We start from the raw sequence: 20,151 nt of genomic DNA on the forward strand, positions 1-20,151 counted from the left end.
GTGCGGTGCTCTGTTCTATAGTGGGTGTGGTTAGATCTTCAAAACTGCCTGGAATCTTATCATCAGACAGAAAGAAGCCCAGCTCCCCTCCAAACCCTTACATTCAGATCTGCTGATGTTGTTTTGTTATTGTGCTTTTGTACATATCTTAAGTTAAAGGTCCCATGGCATGAAATTTTCATTTTATGAGGTTTTTCAACATTAATATGAGTTCCCCTAGCCTGAATATTGTCCCCAAGTGGATAGAAATGTTGCTCGGTGTAAACCCGAGTTCTGGCTGTCTTTCTCTGCCTTTGAGAAAATGACAGGCCAGACGAGCCAATCCTGAAGTCTCCTGGTTTGACGTCCAAGCAGGAACGGTTTCCTCCCTTTCCTCCGCCCAGAGAATCTGGCACGCCCATGAAAACGCTCGAGAGATCATTGCGTGTGAACGAGTGAACGCTGGCAGTTTGTCTTTTTTGCAAGTCTTTTTTCAGTTCCTTCTGATCTGTGATCAGTGATTTCTGATGTGTAGCTAATTATTTATTATTCGTGCACACGCAGCGGCTTCTCTCTCTCCCGACAGAACGGTGTTTTCGTGTTTTCTATCTTGTGAGTCAGTGTTTTTGTACGTCCTCGTCGCGTCTATCGGTTCTAAAATGTGCATACAGTCATGAGTTTCTGCTCAACATCTTTAGAGATAAACCTAACACACGCCGAAGCTCGGGCTGCACTGGCCGGTGGCCTTCAACATCCCCGACCCACAGTACTGCATCTGGCCCACAGCGGAGGCACCAAACGCGGCGTGAGATTAAGCAGAAGGGGGGTAAGCGTGAGCATATCCGGGCTAGCCAGCCTAGCCCCACAATAAACTGGATTACATTCGATTACTGCTGTTGTGTCTTTGTTTGCGCTGTGTACTCAACGCGCGTCACTGACGCTTTTATTTTATTTTAAAAATAATGCTATTATCAACACTTACTTTTAACTCGTTCATCTCGACAGCTGTAATGGTACTTTGCATGTGTTACAAAGTTGGTAATAATGATGAAGACGGACTCGGCGTGACTGGGACTCGTGTTTATTCAGAACTCTCAGATACAAACTCAATAAACTCGCGCTGACAGACAGCGCTCTCATAACTCAGTAGTTACTATAAATAACTTTGTTAGCAATCGCTCCGTCTCCGTGATGTCCGGTTCGCGAACAATCTTTCTTTTGAACCAGTTCTTTTTAGTGAACCGAATCAGTTCACCAAATCGGACTGAATCGTTCTAAACGGTTCGCGTCTCCAGTCAGCGCTGATCCATAATTTACTAAAGTTACTAACTTTCTGACATGAGTGACAGCCCCTCCGACTAGAAATAGACTAATAACCTGAAGTATATGCTGTAACTACAACAGTTCAGACATGCTGAGAACTGATGTGAAGTGAACTCAGGTCCATCCGTCTCTCTGGCAGCAGCTCGTGCCTGCTCGTGCCTTGTAGACCTCGGTAAACCACGCCCCCTCCGCTCATTTAAAATGCAAAGATGTCAGCCAATCACAACAGTGGGCGTTTTTACTGAAGTCTCACAGCAGACACGCCTCTTGAAGCAGGGCAGTCAGCCACAGGGCAAACAGCAGTATAGAAAAAATGCCTTTTATTTCTAAATTATGACATTTTATGATGTAAAAGTCATACTAACGATATAAGTACACCTCAGGAAACATTATAAAATAATAGAAAAATGCCATGCCATGGGACCTTTAAAGCTACACTGTGTGATATTTTCCCCCATCTAGTGGTGAACTTGTATATGACCATCCAGTGAATTTTAGTTTCTGTTCTGTTCAATTCCGATTTCGTTTTAACTCCTACGGTGGCCGATTTAGTCCAAGATTAATATGGCTTCCAGTTCGACCTCGTCCACATTCGACACGGTGCCTGTGGGATATTATGTGCGCAGTGGGATGGTTGGAACTCAACTGGCCTAATTATTCGGCTAGAAAGAACTGCAGCTAATCCAGAGTGAACTTTGATGATAGTAATGTTTATTCAGTCATCCAATTGCAAGGCATAAACAGGTTTGCATGGATATGTACATAAATGTGGTTTCTGTGAGAGAACAAATTAGGATGGTAAATATACATGATAATGACATGACAGAATATACACAGTTAAGAACTGTATAACTATACTTATAAGTTACATTTGTATAATGTAACCGTAAACCAGAGCTTATTGTACCATATATAGGCGCTAAATGCAGCTGCATTAAAAGGAGCGGAGCTGCCGCTGCTGCTGCTAACAAGCGGTGTCGGATTACAAAAGTGTGTGCGCAGGTTTAGCTCTGTATAACAAGTGTTAATATGCCGATCAGACCTGATACATATTTCCATCAACATACATTACAAGCAAATATTTTCTATAAACGAATAAACATTGTTAATAACTGAATGACTATTCAAATAGGTGAGCATTACGCTATTGTATGTTGACACAAAAATACTTCTGAGGTGACATCAACTGAATTACGCGATGACACACTCTGAAACACATCCACAATAACAATAACTATTATTACTTACGGAGTTATTAACGCACAGAAATACCACACAAGGAAAAACAGACTTTTGAGGAATAAACAAGCCAGGAAAACTCTGTATAACTCTGTTACTGGAGCTGCTGAGATGAAAACTCTCTGCGCATGCACCAGACAAGTCTGAACAAGTTGACGTGCACAGTGTTAAAACCGGTTAAAACGCGAAAGGCGAAGCTTGAATTTACGGGTATGTCCCTCTTTGGCTAATGTACTTTCAAGATGGAGGGGCAACATGGCGACCACCGTTAGATCCCATTACCTTATGTATTTTCAATGGCATATTATAAACTTACGAGAATACTTTATTACTTGAAAGAAGTAAATATACATTAATGAGCACATATATTTTTGAAAGAACTAAGTGTTTTTAGCTAAGAATAGACTAAAAAAGTTACACAGTGTAGCTTTAAGATTACCGGGTCAGCAAGAATTTTCAGATACTCTTATGCTCACCAATTATGCATTTATTTAATTAAAAATAGTTATATTGTGAAATATTATTACAAATATTATTTGTCAGTTTGTCAGTTGAGGCTGCTTCATTTCAGAAAACTGACCACTACATTTCAAATGCAAAAATGCTCCTACTGTCACTTTTGATACATTTAATGCATCCTTGCTGAATAGAAGTATTAATTTCTTCTTCTTTTCCTCCTCCTTAAAAAAAGGCTTACTGACCCCAAATTTTGAACAATATTTATCAAAGTTGAAAGTGCCTAAATCTGTTTACATCTGTGGGAATGTGTGTATGCAGAAAGGACAAAGAAATCATCTGTGTGCTACCCAGTGCCTCATGATACGACTTGCATTTTTTACACCTCCTCTAAGGCATTTAATACTCTCCTCAGCTGATGTGATTTGTCTGTGTCTCAGTCCTTTATTTCAATGGTGTGTCATCAGGATAATTACAGTCATTTTCTGTATGGGTGAGAACATCAAGACTTCGTTATAGTAGATATAGTCAAGCCCAGCAGTTTAAATACATGCGTGAAATTAATCAAGAGGGCAGGACTAAATAAATAACTGGAGATAAACTTTAAAAGTGAAATTACACACTGAAGTTAATTGCTAAAATAATGAGTTTCCAAACTGGTTTCCCAGACGCTCCCCTTATTTTCCATTAGTCCCACCTTATACTGGAACTTATCTTGTTTGTGGATTTAGGTTTAACATCATCATTTGTCATAGTAGAGAGTTGACAAAAATTGCACCATTATCTGACATCAAGGAAGTCAGGTGATGCGATTTGTGTTGGTATGGCATTAGCAGGCCTGCTCTCACTATGCGCTCATTGAACAGTTCTCAACCCCATGACAGGGAAAGTTACGTTTTTTGGGTGGCACATATGCAGTCCAGTTGTTTTCTGACAATCTTCTCTGTGATGGTTGGAATAAAAATGAAACCAATTTGTTGACAATTGCAAGGAAACTGCAAGGTAAAAAGGTTTAATAGTACTTTACTGGAAAAGAACACTGATTGTATTGTCAAAAAAGGCTGAGAAATGAGAAAATAAATGAGAAGTTAGGGATTTACCCATAATCCTTTGCACTACTCATTCAGAGTGGGATTTCTAGACTGTTACCCATAATCCTTTGCACTACTAATTCAACTATTGCTGAATTTGGAACTGCATGCTACTCTTACTACTTCGCTAATGGAAATATATTATAAAATTAGTAATAGTAAACTATTATGCGTTTCTAAATTCAGCATATATTTGAAGTATATTTGCATACAACTTTTAGGCCCGGTTTCACAGACAGGGCTTAGACTCAGCCAGGATTAGGCCTTAGTTCAATTAAGGCATTTAAGTACCTTTTTATAAATGTGCCTTAGAAAAAAAAATATTACTTGTGTTGTGTGCATCTTGAAACAAAACAATGGCGTATTTTAAAGTCGGCATGAAACGGAAGTTGAGATCGTCTTTTTCTCCTTATTTTGAAATTAGAAAAAATGTAGGGCGAGGCTTGATTTCGTCCTTCGGGAATTGATTGGATCGTTGGGCGTTGCTAACAAAATGGAGGCAGATTTGAAGTTTGCACTCAGTTGTGGAGAAACTCGATCTATCTCTTAAATAAATGTATTTTCTCTCTAAATCTTTTCTACATATGTTACTGAGCGTATTTCCTCACTTTTCGCTGGTTTATGCTACAGATTTCACTTATTTTAAGCCTTTTATTGGTTTATTTCTGTAAAACCTTTTTTCTCAGCTCTCCCTTATAAGGGGGGCGCGCCGTAAGTGTGTTCACACACGCTGCATTCCTAAGTGCGAGCCGTCACGACAAGCTGTTTGTCCGATTATATTGAGTAATTTTTACATAAATAAAACTTTTATTTCTCATATATTTCTCTCTTTTTGCCTCAAGTCCTTCTTGAAGAAGGTATTGTGTACACCAAGAAAAATGCACCTAACCACCATATTGCTACGATCAATGACAGGTTTCTGAGAGGCGGTGCAGAAATGAGACAGGGGGCGATAACCCCGCTCTCACGCCATAGCACATGACCGGGGGAGAAGAGAAGTCGTTTTGATGGGGGAGGGAAAGTTAACATATTTGATTAAAGATTATAAGGGTAAATGAAAAAAAAAAAAAAATGAAGTGCACAGATAAATCAGTTATAGTAAACACTACAATATTAAATATACATTTTGATTTCATGCCACCTTTAAGATATGTCAGTGTAAGTTGCTTTCAGTTAAAACAGTTCAAACTTTCACTTTATTCTGGGACTAGCTTAAACTGTCTGTGAAACCGGGGGTTAGAGTAATATGCTAATGTGTAGTAATTCTAATACTAGTAGCCATACTTGTAATATGTTATTTTGTATTCAATTGAAATTTGGGTTGTTTTGTCTATTACACATAGTTTGTTGCATTGCTCTTTCAGACTCGGATGTGTAGTTTGTTACCCATAATCCTTTGCTCTACTCGTTGGGAGGTTGGGTCATTTAATTAATTGTACATTCTTGTTTCCTTTTTCTTTTCTTTTTGATGCTTTGAATTGACAATGACATTGTAGTATTAAATAATTTTGTGTATTGTAATACACACATTTAAAAGTATTTATCTCTGTGTTTGATCTAATGTTTTTTCCATCTTCAGTTGGCGTTGTTGGGAATGGACCTACTATCTGCCTTAGTGACAAGATTACAGGACCGATTTCGGCCACAAGTTGGAACAGGTAGGATTACTAAAATCTAATGTGTATAAATAATGTTAATTTTATGACACTTTTTCATGTTAGTTTATATAGATTTTTTTAAAGAAACTTTTAAAGATGTATTTTCATCATTATTTTCAAGCAGTGCTGCTTTAAAGGGGACAAATGAAGAGATGCAACTTCCTGCAGAAGATCTTAGTGTGCTGACAGTGTTGTACTTCAAGTGCTGTAACTGTCAGAATTCACTGAAACTGTGTCAGAAATTGCTTCTTAAAATCCATCCGCTTTAAAGCATCGCTGCTGCAGTCATCAAATAACGCTTTTGTAACAAATTCACTGCATTCATCAATGAATTCCAGGACAATCATTGTCAGACTTCCCAGTATTACATAATCTCAATCTCCAGTCTCTAATTATTTGAAGATTCCTTAAGACCAACTAGTTGACTAATCAATAATGAAAATAGATTTGCACATCCCTATTATCTTTAATGTTTGTTCTCTCCATCTCCAGTTTTACCCAGCTTGACAGATCGGTTAGGCGATGCCAAAGATCAAGTCAGAGACCAAGATCAAATCCTGCTGCTGAAGATCATGGAGCAATCAGCTACACCTCAGGTAGTTTGTGGGGGTATTTGTATTTATTTAGCCTAAATATTAATTCCAGGATGTTCAAGCTGACACTGCAATCCTGTTGTGCTTTCCTGAATAAAGTGCATTATGGCTGCAAACATACATCTGTGTTGCAGTATTATGACAGCTTAAACAATATTTGTAATGTAAAGTCTGAACAACCTCCTCCATTTAGAAGTGCTCTTGCGAGACACCTTTGTGATGTTTTAATTTCATTTAGTTAATAAATTGAACGCTTTGTTCCATGAAAAGGCTTATGGGAGGTCTCTTAATAAGATTAGATGCCATTTAATTGCATTACATAAAAAGTATTCCATTCGGATTGTCTTCACAGTACATATGGGACAGAATGTTGGGGGGTTTCAAACACAAAAACAACCGGACCAGAGAGGGAGTCTGTCTTTGTCTCATTTCAACTCTGAACACGTAAGTTGCATTGCTCTTAGTCTGGATATTGAAGCTTTCATTCATTTTAAACGCAACTCACATTGACATTTATGTTTGCAGTTTGTACTTCTGTTTATTTTTTTTGTCTTCTTCTGCTGAATAGAGATATTAAGTTGTTAAAATTTAAATGTAGCTGCGCATTCTTCTAGGATAATCCATTAAAGCTGGACTTGGCAAAGATACTGCTACCCCCCCATGATGCACTAATGCTGCCCTCCCTGTCACATCGCTTCTGTTTTTCAGATACGGTGCCCAAGGCTTGACTCTGAGCAAAATTGTACCACATATATGTAATCTACTCGGAGACCCTACAAGTCAGGTATGCACATTTGTTGTAATCGAATACATTTTAAGATTAAACCTTGATCTGCATGACATGGCTTTTTTACAGAGCAAGGGATGATGGTAACAACATTAGACAAAGCTATAGTGACCTCTGGTGGTGGTTTCTGATATGGAGTTTCAAGAAATATGATGTACATTTGTGTTTTTATTAAATGATAGATACAGTATACAAGAATGTTGGTAACCGACACAGTGGAAAGCATTTCAGACAGTATAATAAACATGAAAGTAACACTTAGTTGTAATAGGTTTCCTGCTCTCGCTCTCACACACACACACACACACACACACACACACACACACACACACACACACACACACACACACACACACACACACACACACACACACACACACACACACGCACCCAAAATGAAGAAATTTCAAATACATTACATTATTGTGGCAGGCAAAGCAATTAAATAGACATTACAAAAAGTAGCTATAAAAGTCAATCAATTATTTTATTTCCATATACAAGCTTCCATTGTTAAAAGTGTCCCCGAATAGTTTTAATTGCATAGTTTATTGACTCATTTTAAAATGAGTGAAATTATGAAATTGTTGTCCAATTATCTGCCTAGGTTCGGGATGCAGCCATGAACTGCCTTGTGGAAATATACAGACATGTTGGAGAGAAGGTTAGGATTGACCTTAGCAAAAAAGGACTGCCGCAATCAAGGTAAGCTCTTGTTTTTGGTACCAATTCACAGACAATGGATCAGCTTTACATCTACCCTATTTGAGTATTTATGACACTCCCACTCTTTTCTAATTCAGATGGGAATTTCTGTCTAATTCTAAACTCATCTGTATGTTTTGGAGGTCTTTTTCCCCTCTCTAGATAAATGCTGCATCTGTTCATTTACTTATATCAGGCATTGATAAATCTAGACAGATGTTTTTCCCCATTAGTAAGTGTTTCTAAACAGAGTGAAAACATTTATGCCTCTATTTAGGACTGTAATGATTTGTATTCACTTAAGGGGGTAAAGTGGCTCTTCATACAGGTCATTAGGTCTTAATTTCCCTCCGGACCCAGAATCAGGCCCTGCCCTCTTAACTTGAAACTAATATGCTCTTAGCGACTAACATTATGTGCTCATAGCACACTATTTCATTTAGCTTAAACTTCCTTACAGCAAGCATTCAGAACAGTGTGCCATTCAGAGTGTCACTGTCAGATGTTTTGCTCTATAGGTTTGAATCTGCAAGCGAAAACATCCACCCATAATACTCACAGCATGAACTGCTTGAAGTTGAATGCACAGAGAGGAGGAAGGCATGCCAGCATTTGCTTGTGGCCTGAATTTGGTTGTAACATCTGTTAGGTGTCCCTCCCCCTAAAATCTGTGCATGTCTCCAGGGACTGTGCAGGCATCTGTTTCTGTGATCTTCTCAGTGGTTTTAGTTTTAAGACTTTGAGGGCCGGCTCATTTGGAACTTGCCTGGGGAAAACAGTTTGCTGTGACTTCGGACACAATGTCAAACCAGCAAGTAGCTTGTGAGCATCCTGGCTGAACTATGTGTATAACTCCAAAATCTTTGAGTTAGTTCACCATATCTCATTAATACAATCATTTGGGTCAAACTAAAATATTTTAAGCTAATGCTAATTCTTTTCCATTTCCGAGAGTCGCGCTCATTAGATTTGATTTATTAGATTAATATCATTTCCATGCTGCCCTCTCAGATGGCTTCATGGGCATCTGTGCCTAAATTCTTTGGGTCTAGACCAAATCCTGTTGCTATAAATGATAACCACACAATTAAAATGGCCCTTGGAGGGATCTATGATAGAATCAAACCTCGCTAAAGCCCACATTTAGCATAAATCAAGCATCCCTTTTGAGTCTTAAGCACACTGACAGCCTGACGTTTTTTCATAGACTGCCTTGAATGTCTGCAATTCAAATCTTCTCAGCTTAATTTAGAGGCACAGAGTCAGTTTGCTTGGATGCCATTAATAGAGGAATAAATCTCTTTTGAACACTATAGTGAAGAAGGGTTTAGCAAGCAACACTTTTAACTTCTCTCAAATTGCATAAAGGGCCTCACATCTCATTTGCAATTCAAAATTCTGTTGTGGGGCACTTGGTAAAGCCGATATGATGGAATTGTGGGATTAAATGTTTGCATTTGTCAGTCGTTGTCAGCAGGGATGCCTTAATTTAAAATTAAATCCTAACAGCATGATTGTTGTGAACAACACCCTTTAAACATTTAATGTTACAAGGCTTTACTTACTTGTCCTAGTTAGAATTTAATTACTTTGCCAGTTGGAGTTTTGAACATTATCAAAATATTCACAGTGTTGCTTATTTTTTATCACTAGCAAATATCACTGCATATAATTAGTATTTTGAATATTCAATGTATCGCCCAGCTCTATTTTGAACCTAAAATGATTGTTTGCCACACTGTAATGCAGAAATGTGGCAACCCATCTGGGCTCAGCATGGCAAAAGAACATGAGGATGAATCAGCTTTGATGCTCAGGGCTCTGGGATCTGCCTGACTCGCACAGATAGTCTTTTGAGAGGAATGTTCAGGATAAAGCGTTCTCAGAGGGTATTACAGAAAGACAACATCCTCAGCTCTGTGAATGCGCAGTGGGAGGAGTTTCAGGGAGCAGCGCTACATGGTTCGGTTTTACATGTGTTTCCCAAATTGTTGCTTCATTAAAGAGGTCATAATTCATTAAAGATCAGTTTTTCATTTTTCATTTCCTGCGATCTACTTGTAATGAATCTTTCATCTAATAGTATTATTGTACACAACTATCTTTTTGACCCTTTTATTTCTCACTATACCTTTAAAACTTATAATTGACCTCTGTTATGATGATTAGCTCTTCGCACAAGGATTACACTTACTTCTGGACTTGCAGGATTGCTGTGGGGTCAAATATAGTTTGGTGCAAAGCCTGCATTACACTAACAGGATCACAAAATCATCCTTGCTGAAATGTCACATCAACTGTTACATCACAAGCCAGTCTCGCTCAGCCAGACTTATGGCTAACGGCAAAAAGTCTGGTCCTCATTGTCGCTTGTTCTGGCCTTGAACCACCCATTTAGACCGCCTGACCTACATGTTAAGCAACCAGCTATTCTACTGTCTGTTGTGTCCGTATTTTATGAGTTAGGTCATCATGTCATTATGTCCATAACTAATAGTTTAAGCGTTTAAGTAGTAGTGTAGTGTAGTCAGGAGGTACTTTAGGACAGAGGGAGTGACCGAATGACATTTACCCTACTTGCTGAGAGGGTTTCCTGTTAGATTTGCAACACCTGTTTCTGAGGATTGTGTTGTGTATAGTGAAAACTCTCATTTCTAGGAGTTACTGTTCTGAAGGTCTAGTTATTGCTTTTCTGTAACTGAGCAATCTTTAACTTAAATGGATTTATTCTTCTTCCTTTTTTTACAGGTTGAATGTAATTTTCAGCAGATTTGATGAAGTCCAAAGATCCGGGAACATGATCCTCTCCTCAGGTTCAGGTAGGCGCTTTATATGTGGAAATTCCAAGAATTCAAATTTTCAAAACGGCTTTTAAACATCATATCTGGGTTGTTTACCCTGGCAGTGCTACAAAATCTAGTTCTACTCCCTACATCATCCTAACTGAAATGCAACCTCATAACTGAAATGCAACCTCATAAGTGAATGATTTGTAAAAGCCCCAATTTACTTTCTAAGTAATTTCGACTTAAACACATCTGATTGGCCATTGCATTCACATGCTCAACAGTTATGTCTGTGATTGGCTACATTGCTCAACACTGCAATAGAAACCTATTGATGGAACATTTAATGGAAAATAGAAACCTTTGATGCTGTTTACAGAGCGCTTACACAAACACTAACAGGAGTCTTTTAAAGCAGTCGGCTATCCACAGGTACCCATACTACAGAATGGCAGGTATTGTCACATTAAGTAATCAAATAAATCTTTGGCAGTGCAAAGATTCCTTTTGGAGGCTGCCAAAATATTTTCAATGCAGGAAAACATCCTATTATTATGAAGCATCACAACCGAAAACTACTACAGTATGGTCAATGTAATACCCACACAAGGTACATTAAATGTATTTAACTGTTTTATTGGAATAAAATAAGTACTGTTTAATGACTAATATTGACCTGATCAGGTACATTATGACAGCCCAAAAGGTTTTTTGATCAAGCTTTATGAACCAAGCTCTTTGTAGGGCAGGTTTTGTTATGATAGTTGCCGATCTACTATTAGAGGCTGTAAAGGATGTTTGTTTGAATGAGGGATTAAGGAGCTTCTGAATCCCCCTCCTCCTCTTTCCTCCCCTGCAGCCCATTGCACATTACAGGATTTGTACTGGTTGTGCATTTCAGTGGGAGGTTGAAAACAGCATCTGTATTATAAGGTTTCACTGAAATTGAAACATCTGTTTATTGGGGTGTATCGTCTCTTCGATTCGTAGTTTTCTTTGTAAATCTGATTGAACTGTCAGTGAAATCAGGCAAAGGTAATGTAGAGAAAACAACATGAGTCTTTCATAATTTTTAGGATAAGCGTCGGCTTTATAATTAAATAAAAGAAAAACATAAAGAGCAATATTCTTCTTGATGTATGCTACATTTTTTGGGGGGGAAATCGCTTTGTGTTTGTCTTTTTCAGATTGAAAGGGACTCACTTTGTCATCCCTTTCTAAATTCTGATTAATTTAATGGAATAATGTCACACTGATTTTGAAATTGAAAAGCTTTGATGTGATCCTTGGTTCACGCTGCTCCATATAAAGCAATTTTTCATGGACCTTTTTGCTGCCATATTGGAACTGTGAGAGTTTTACAAATGATGACTCATGATACTTTTAGCAGTGTTCTTTTAGAAGACACTGAAAAAGTGTCTGCACATCTGAACCATTTCTACCTGAACCATTTTAACTATGCTCTGTCGAAACATATTCTTTAAGAATTTACAGATATCAACATCTTCGGATGGGTATCAGCAATGACCTTCCTGACTTCTGATAGGGTTTCATATTTCTACATAACATCCTTCACAAAAACTATAGAACATTTCAAAATAAGTAAAAAAAAAATTTTTTTGCTACTTTTTGAACTTATGGAACCCTTGAAAGACATAGCCCTGGGATTGCTGCTTGCAGCTATATTGAATAATATTATTCATATAATTATTATAAAAAAATTTAAATGAATAAATAAATTCATGAATTATAAGTATTAAATTCCACTGACATTTTTAACACCTCTTAATTTTCTTCTTGTAGATGCAGAGCTTGAAAACTCTTTTAAAAAAGTGCTGTCTCTGCACAAATATTTATAGCATTAAATAATAGGAAATGTCTTTTCATTTGCATTACTAATATTTTGCATAAATCTCTTGTGTGTGAGGGCCAGAGAATCCGGAGCGTCTTTCCTGTGCCGAGATTTTAGTTTGTGTAAGGATGATGTTTCAAGACCAGCGAACGTAAACTCAAAATAGATTAAGGGGGAGCTGTAAAGCAAACAGCCCCAGATCCACTGTATGTATATTACATTCAGTATTTACTGGGGAAATTTAAAGGAAAGTCCTTTATTTAGAAGAGTTGGGTGTCTTTTGTCTTTGGTGAAGTCATAAGACCACAGCAGCAGGAAGGGAAGGGAGGGAGAGGCGGAGACCAGAGAGAGACTAAAAAAAAAAAATCTACAGCTTTGTTGTATTTGCAGTGTCTGTGTGAATTGAAGAGACGCTTGCTCTATGACAACCGGAGAAGGTAAGGATTGGAATGAAATAGCGACTTTAATGTGAAGGACGAATAAAAGAAATGCTGGGCACTAGCAGCCTTAAACCTCCTGCTGCTGTTCTGCCAAAGGAATGGCATGTTTATCTGTGTTTTCGTGTTTACAGATGATTACGCTTCTGAGATATTCATATTTCTGAGATCTGGATATTATTTTGCTTCGCCTGTCTCTTTAGCTACATTTCAAAGCATTGGAAAGGCAATGTTTCCATTGATAGATGTTGTAATTTTGGAAGAATAAAACATGTCCTCTCTCAGATTGTCATGGATACAGATATGCATACACTAGACTAGACTTATGACTCTTTTTTTTTTGAACTCTCAAGACATCTCGTTAGTTTAATTTTATGTGTTTTATGCAGTCTGTTACAACTTGTCTCTTTGTTTTTGTTGCATTGCATTCACTAAATATAGCTGCATCACACTCATTTTGACGACTACTTGCTCATTTTTACAAGTGACTGCTATTTTTTGTGCCTTTTTAATATTGTCCTATGCACCAGATGGATTACTATGGCTGTTTTATCGTGTACCTCTATTTTATTAATCGTCTCACAGCATGCGTGTTGCATTTTTACATACAACATTTGCTAAGATAATGCCAAAATAACTTTTTGGTTGTGGTTAACATAATTTTTTCCCGCCTATGTTATGGTTAGACATTTTTATTTTTGTCTTTTGCTATAACATTTACTGATAATTCATGCACAATATAAGACCAGGAAGTTGTATAAAATATTTAATGTTTACTTTAAATAAAGCGATCAGCAGATTGTTTTAAAGCAGAATCCACCCATAACACTTCCTTGGCTTATTTTAAAACCAACTGACAGCATGTTTCCTTTCCCCTCTGCATACATAGTGATGCAACAGATCGAGGACTTGTGTTCTGTTCAGAACACTACTTCATTTGTTCACCTTCAGCAAAGTGCCCTTCTCCAACCTTTTGTTGTCACAAAGTGTTGCCGGCACCTGTGAGAACAGGTTATGAGTTGCACGTGCCTTATTGTATTAGTGATGTCTTGGAGACCCTGTGTTTATACGAGGACACACTGCAGGAAGTGATGAGAAAGGTATCCCATATCTTCTTTAAATTCATCATACAGTTGATATTGGGCCCAGTTGATAGTTTGAGATTAATGTGTGTGTGTGTGTGTGTGTGTGTGTGTTCATGTCCTACAGCACTGTTATGTAAACATGTCGCTTGGGTCCTGAGCTTTTTGTGCTGACATGCTCAAAGTCACTGACATGTTATGCGATGTCATCGTCTCTGTCCAGTCAGGAGCTAAAGAAAGTTGTCACTTGGCACAGTGGCATGTACTGTTGTCATTTGGCACAGTGGCCACTTCAGTGGCTGTGAAGAACAACACAGATTTTTGACAGGTGTTTTCACAGGTCTATAAGCATCCCATGTTTTTGTGGTAAACAAATGACAATGTTCCAGGATTAAAACAAAGTTTGTCTTCAGTCGCATGTGAAAAAATGGATTTAGGAGCTGGGGAAGCACTTTGTCCAATGTTGGCAGGTCATGCAGAAAAGATTATATCCTCCTTTCCTTTTCCAGCTGAAATGACACATTTCTCAAAATCAAAACTTCAGTGGCGTGGAGATTAAGGCCCCCTTCAGGGGTTTGTCCTCTTAAAAGGACGTTAACATTTTGATTAAACATTACAAGCTCAAAAAAATCTTTAAAAATGAAACGCATGTGTGTGTTTAGAGCAGTATTGTTAAAATCAATGCTGCTAAGGTATAACTAGTTCTGTCTTATTTCATTTGACATGTTGCCACTTTGATCTTGGAAGTGCCTTCCACAATCTTCAGGCAGTATAAAACAGGAAAAAAAAGTCTGATTAGCCATTTTTACTACAAGGGAGACGTTTCTATTTAGTTGAATAAGAGCTCGCTGTTGCATTGATTTGCACAGCAGTTTTATGATGCACCATTTCATTTTCAAGGCCTTTAAGTGAGTTACAGAGCATGTTGTTTAGTCAGTGGTCTGCTTCTGATGGATCTCAAATCAAAGCAAATTGTTATCATTGAGTGAAATGGAACCTCAACCTAGCTGCTTGGGCTCCAGCTAAAACTGATATGTTAATATCAGAGTGAATGATGCCTTTGTGACATTTTTGACTGTCAATAGCTATCTGCCCACATGCTGTGTTATGAAAGATGCCTTTTTGTGGGCATATCGCCGCTGTCTTCAGATGTTTTATGCACATACACATGTTCTGTTGTCCCTACAACCCACCGATGGGCTGTATTTTTCAGCAGTGAGCATACCTCTCAGTAGACATTCCAACGGGTTTAATTAGAGCAGACTGCGACTGCTTTCCTCCGCCCACAGTGGCTCTCTCTAAACGACATTTCTCAGCTCAATGCTGAAAAAACAGCCTCCAACCTGCTTATTTCCTTTTGCATGCAAGTTTGAAACTTATGGAACTCTTAATTGATCAAATGGTTAGATTAAACAAAATATAATCAAAATATTTTGCCATCGTTTTTATTTCTTGGCTTAGAGAAGAGAAAATCTTGGCTTGAGAGTAAAATACTCATCTTTAGGAGAATTATCAGGAGTGGTATATAAAAGGGGATTTTTTACCATAGTCAAACAGTGTCTACTCTGCCATCATCAGCACAAAAACAGATGCCACCCTGTGAAGAGACTTCGCAATCCAAGTCTGCTTGGAACAGAAATATCAATTGAATTTTTCTTCCCTTGCTCTGACTGCCTTGATTTGTTTTGACTGGTTTGTTTGCAGTGGGATCTGCAGGCTTGTCAGGATTGTTACATAATTGCCTCTTCATGATTATTTGATTTAATCAATGTGCATACTTCCACATTGCCACAATGCCATACAAATATGTGAACATATGTGAAAATGCTATGACATTTATTCGAATTAGACCATGAAATATATCAAATTGCATAATATGTGGTAATATTCTGCTATTCAACAAAAATATATCATATATATTACAGTGATATACTATTAAAGTAAACTGGGTTCAAATATTGGCATGAAAGGAAAATATACTGAATTGTTTACATAATTTATAATACTTTTTTTAATTTTGTTAAATTGTGCATTAATTATCCAATATTAATTCTTTGAGGATATCATCCATTTTATTGTCATTTTATAGTTCAGTGTGAATAAATTACTTAATGATCATGTGTATAAGCTGAACCAGTTTATTCACAGTTATATCTGTATGACATTTAATCGTCAAACTAAATTGCAGGACAGCACTAGTGCTCTGCAAGAATCAAGCAGCAGAATAGATTCATCCTGTAGCTCCTTCCTGTTCAGAAAGATTGGTGTGCCGCCCCTTCCTCTCAGACTGCTGGAATGTGTTAATGTCCGCTAATTTTTTTACTTTGGCTTATGTCCAGAGTCCCTTGCTGTAGAGTGTAGATTAATCTATATATTTTCCTCATAGATGTGCTCTGAACTATAACCTGCTTTAGACATCACTCCAGAGTATTTGCTGCCATGTTTAGATTAGATTAGATTAGATTAGATTCAACTTTATTGTCATTACACAAGTACAAGTACAAGGCAACGAAATGCAGTTTAGGTCTAACCAGAAGTGCAATAGCAGCAAGTGCAGGATATACAATGGTTGCGTAAGTGCAGGACATAAAAATGTTCTGAATATAAATAAATATGTATAAGTAGAGAGATGGTTATTACTATAAGTAGAACTGAATTTACAGATGAATATATACAGTGAATAAATATACAGATGGCTATTACTATAAACAGAATTTACAGGTGAATATGTACTAGAATATAATATACAGATGGCTATTACTATAAACAGAATTTACAGGTGAATATGTACTATGAATATAATATACAGATGGCTATTACTATAAACAGAATTTACAGGTGACTATGTACTATGAATAAATATACAGACGGTTATTACTTGAACAGAATTTTACAGTTGGAGGTATACAATAATATGTTAGGCTAATATGAGGAATATAGCAGTGGATTAAGTTAGTACAATAAATTATGGACAGAGCTATCCGAAAGAAAGTGTAAAAGTGCAGTGGAAAGTGGTTGCATATTCCAGTTAGAAGTACGGTGCAAAATGCAAATGTAAACATTGTTACTGTAAATACAGTCGGCAGTGCAAATGAGCATAATCCAGTTACGGTATGGTGGTGCAGAATGCATAAGTAAACAGTTGTTACTGTAATAAACAGTCGGTAGTGCAAATAACAAAGTGAATGTAGGTGTGAGGTAGGAGAGTTCGCAGTTTATGAGGGAAGTGGATCAACGGGGGTTTGAGTTCAGTAAAGAGACAGCTCTGGGGAAAAAACTGTTCTTTAGTCTGCTGGTCCTGGTCCGGTGGATCCTGAAACGCCTGCCGGAGGGCAGGAGAGAAAACAGTCTGTGGGCTGGGTGAGAGGAGTCCTTGAGGATGCTGCGAGCTCGATGCAGGCAGCGTTTCCTCTGGATGTGTTCGATGGCAGGCAGTGGAGTTCCTGTGATGCGCTGGGCAGTTTTCACCACCCGCTGCAGTGCCTTGCGCTCCGCAACAGAGCAGCTCCCATACCACACTGCCACACAGTTGGTCAGGATGCTTTCTATTGCGCAGCGGTAGAAGTTCACCAGGATAGCCGAGGAGAGCTGATTCTTCCTCAGTGTCCTCAGGAAGAAGAGGCGCTGGTGAGCCTTCTTGACCAGGCTGGAGGTGTTGGTCGTCCACGACATGTCCGCCGAGATGTGGGTCCCCAGGAACTTGAAACTGGAGACACGCTCAACAGCCATTCCATTGATGTGGATGGTGTCGTGTGTGCCTCTTGACTCCTTCCTGAAGTCCACGATGAGCTCCTTCGTTTTGGTGGTGTTGAGGAGCAGGTTATTATCAGCGCACCATGTGGCCAGGTGCTGGATCTCCTCCCTGTAGGCAGTCTCATCGTTGTTGCTGATGAGACCAATCACCGTAGTGTCGTCCGCAAACTTGACGATGGAATTAGTTCCATACACAGGCTTGCAGTCGGAGGTGAAGAGGGAGTAGAGAAACGGACTTAGCACACAGCCCTGTGGTACACCAGTGTTAAGAGTGATGGATGTGGAGCAGGTGGATCCTGATCGAACATTCTGGGGTCTGTCAGTTAGGAAGTCCAAAATCCAGTTGCACATTGAAGTGTTGATGCCCAGGTCTCCAAGTTTGGCAATTAACTTGGATGGGATGACAGTGTTGAATGCTGAGCTGAAGTCAACAAACAGCATGCGTGCATACGTGTTCTTATGGTCCAGATGGGTGAGCACAGAGTGCAGTGCCATGGAAACGGCATCCTCTGTGCTCCTATTGCTGCGGTAGGCAAACTGGTGTGAGTCCAATGTGGATGGTAAACCCTAAAAAAGGTATTTGGCTTGGTCTTGCAGTATGAGGAAGCTTTGGTCTTCATTCCACACATTTCTCTGAAGATGGGGAATTATTATAATCAAAAGATGCATGGTTGGCATGATGTTATGATCATGAATGTGACAAATTAGTGGTAATTGGTGATAAAATAGTGACTCTGAGATGTTGGGAAAGTAAATGTGAGCCTTCCCTTGTGTTTTCAGGAAGAGAGTGTTTCCTCTGGTGTTCCTTGTGTGCTCTTCCAAATAAGATTAATTAGCTTGCCATTTGTTACCATCTGATACATTTGTGTTACCATCTGAATGAGCCCTAAGAAACAGATTCGACTAGTTATTCAGACAACCCATAATGAGTCGATTTCAAGAACATACTTTTGCAACTCCCTCGTCATTGGTTTGCAGTTTCAGAGCAGATGACCTGTCTTCTTGACATTGATCAATGATGCTTGTGTTCCCTACAGATAAGAACTTTGATGACGAAGACTCTGTGGATGGGGGCAGGTCCTCCTCCTCTTCCTCTTCTAAGGGCTTCTCCAGCAGCAGGAGAGGGGGCAGCATGGGCTCAATGAGACGACCCAGTTCTGCCTCTGGATCCAGGGCTGCAGGTAAGACCACAGCTACAGCTCAGCCCAGGTTACTCAGAAACTGAAGTCAGATCAGAGTAAACACTGTACACATCCATAATACTTCACATAAGCATGTTGAACAAGGAAACATGTAATTGTTCTCAGAAAGATTACATTTCCAAAAGCTTGTAGTTTACCAGAGTGAGAGGAGAAGTGATATTGAGAAATGACTGGAGATAAATAAGGACTCTGTTGGCTGGCCAAGAGGAAACACTGCAGGAATATAATATATATTTTAAAAAAATATTAAAATAGTTACTTTGATTTGTTATAATGTTTCGCAATATTACTGTTTTTACTGGGATTTTAATTTGATTCAATTATAATGTTAATGTTGAATATAATTGTGAATGTAGATTAGAATTTCGAAATGTCACCAGTATTGGCATTGAATGCTACAGTAAATCTTTTTTTAAATATATAATTTTGTGATTTGCGATCCCTCAGGGAAGGACAGTGTCAGCGCTGGAGCTGTGGATGAAGAGGATTTTACTAAGGCTTTTGAAGATGTACCTGCAGTGCAGGTAATGTATCTTAAATTGACATTATCATGCAATTTATCATGGTTTCCTTGAAATGAAACATTCAAAGCAAGACATATATGTTGTTCGTTTTCAGATATATTCCAGTAAAGATTTGGAGGACTCCTTGAATAAAATCCGTGAAATTTTGTCAGATGACAAGCAAGACTGGGAGCACCGCGTCACTGCTGTAAGTCGCTGATTAGTTTCACTGCTTCTTTTGTCCACAATACATGCACTCCAGCTTGAAGAATTTGTCTTCAACGTGGCACTAAAGGAACTCTTATATTATGTATTTAGCTGAAGAAAGTCCGGTCACTGCTTCTGGCTGGTGCGACTGAGCATGAGGGTTTCCTTCAACAACTACGTCTTTTAGAAGGTGCCTTCAAGCTGTCGGCTAAAGATCTTCGGTCCCAAGTGGTTCGAGAGGCTTGTATCACATTTGGGTATGAAGCCACTCTTCTCTACCAATTTTCTCTTCCAGTCTCTGTAAAAATCTTTATTTAAAGGTATAGTTCAACCAAAAATGTTAATTCTGTCATCATTTACTCACCCTCAAGTTGTTTTAAACCTGTATGAATTTCTTTCTTCTACTGAACACAGTAGAAGATATTTTGAAGAATATGATATATAATATAAGAGTTGATGGGTACCATTGATGGGGAAAAAAATACTATGGAAGTCAAC

General features: G+C 38.4%; 1 protein-coding gene across 3 annotated transcripts in view; it reads left to right on the forward strand.

The window, feature by feature from the left end:
• The window catches only part of clasp1a (cytoplasmic linker associated protein 1a), a 90,818-nt gene that overhangs the window by 31,489 nt on the left and 39,178 nt on the right, over positions 1 to 20,151 (forward strand). For 2 of the 3 annotated variants that reach the window (XM_079822158.1, XM_079822160.1), the window contains 10 exons: positions 5,668 to 5,746; positions 6,239 to 6,342; positions 6,692 to 6,783; positions 7,048 to 7,123; positions 7,734 to 7,831; positions 10,580 to 10,650; positions 18,779 to 18,922; positions 19,391 to 19,467; positions 19,562 to 19,654; positions 19,765 to 19,910. In XM_079822158.1, the coding sequence (XP_079678284.1) occupies positions 5,668 to 5,746; positions 6,239 to 6,342; positions 6,692 to 6,783; positions 7,048 to 7,123; positions 7,734 to 7,831; positions 10,580 to 10,650; positions 18,779 to 18,922; positions 19,391 to 19,467; positions 19,562 to 19,654; positions 19,765 to 19,910 (980 nt within the window). Of the gene's footprint in view, positions 1 to 5,667; positions 5,747 to 6,238; positions 6,343 to 6,691; positions 6,784 to 7,047; positions 7,124 to 7,733; positions 7,832 to 10,579; positions 10,651 to 12,766; positions 12,907 to 18,778; positions 18,923 to 19,390; positions 19,468 to 19,561; positions 19,655 to 19,764; positions 19,911 to 20,151 lie in introns of those variants that run through there. The other variant, XM_079822159.1, reaches the window with a different exon arrangement.

Source organism: Gobio gobio (genome assembly GCF_949357685.1).
Source record: "Gobio gobio genome assembly, chromosome: 7".
Taxonomy (NCBI): domain Eukaryota; kingdom Metazoa; phylum Chordata; class Actinopteri; order Cypriniformes; family Gobionidae; genus Gobio; species Gobio gobio.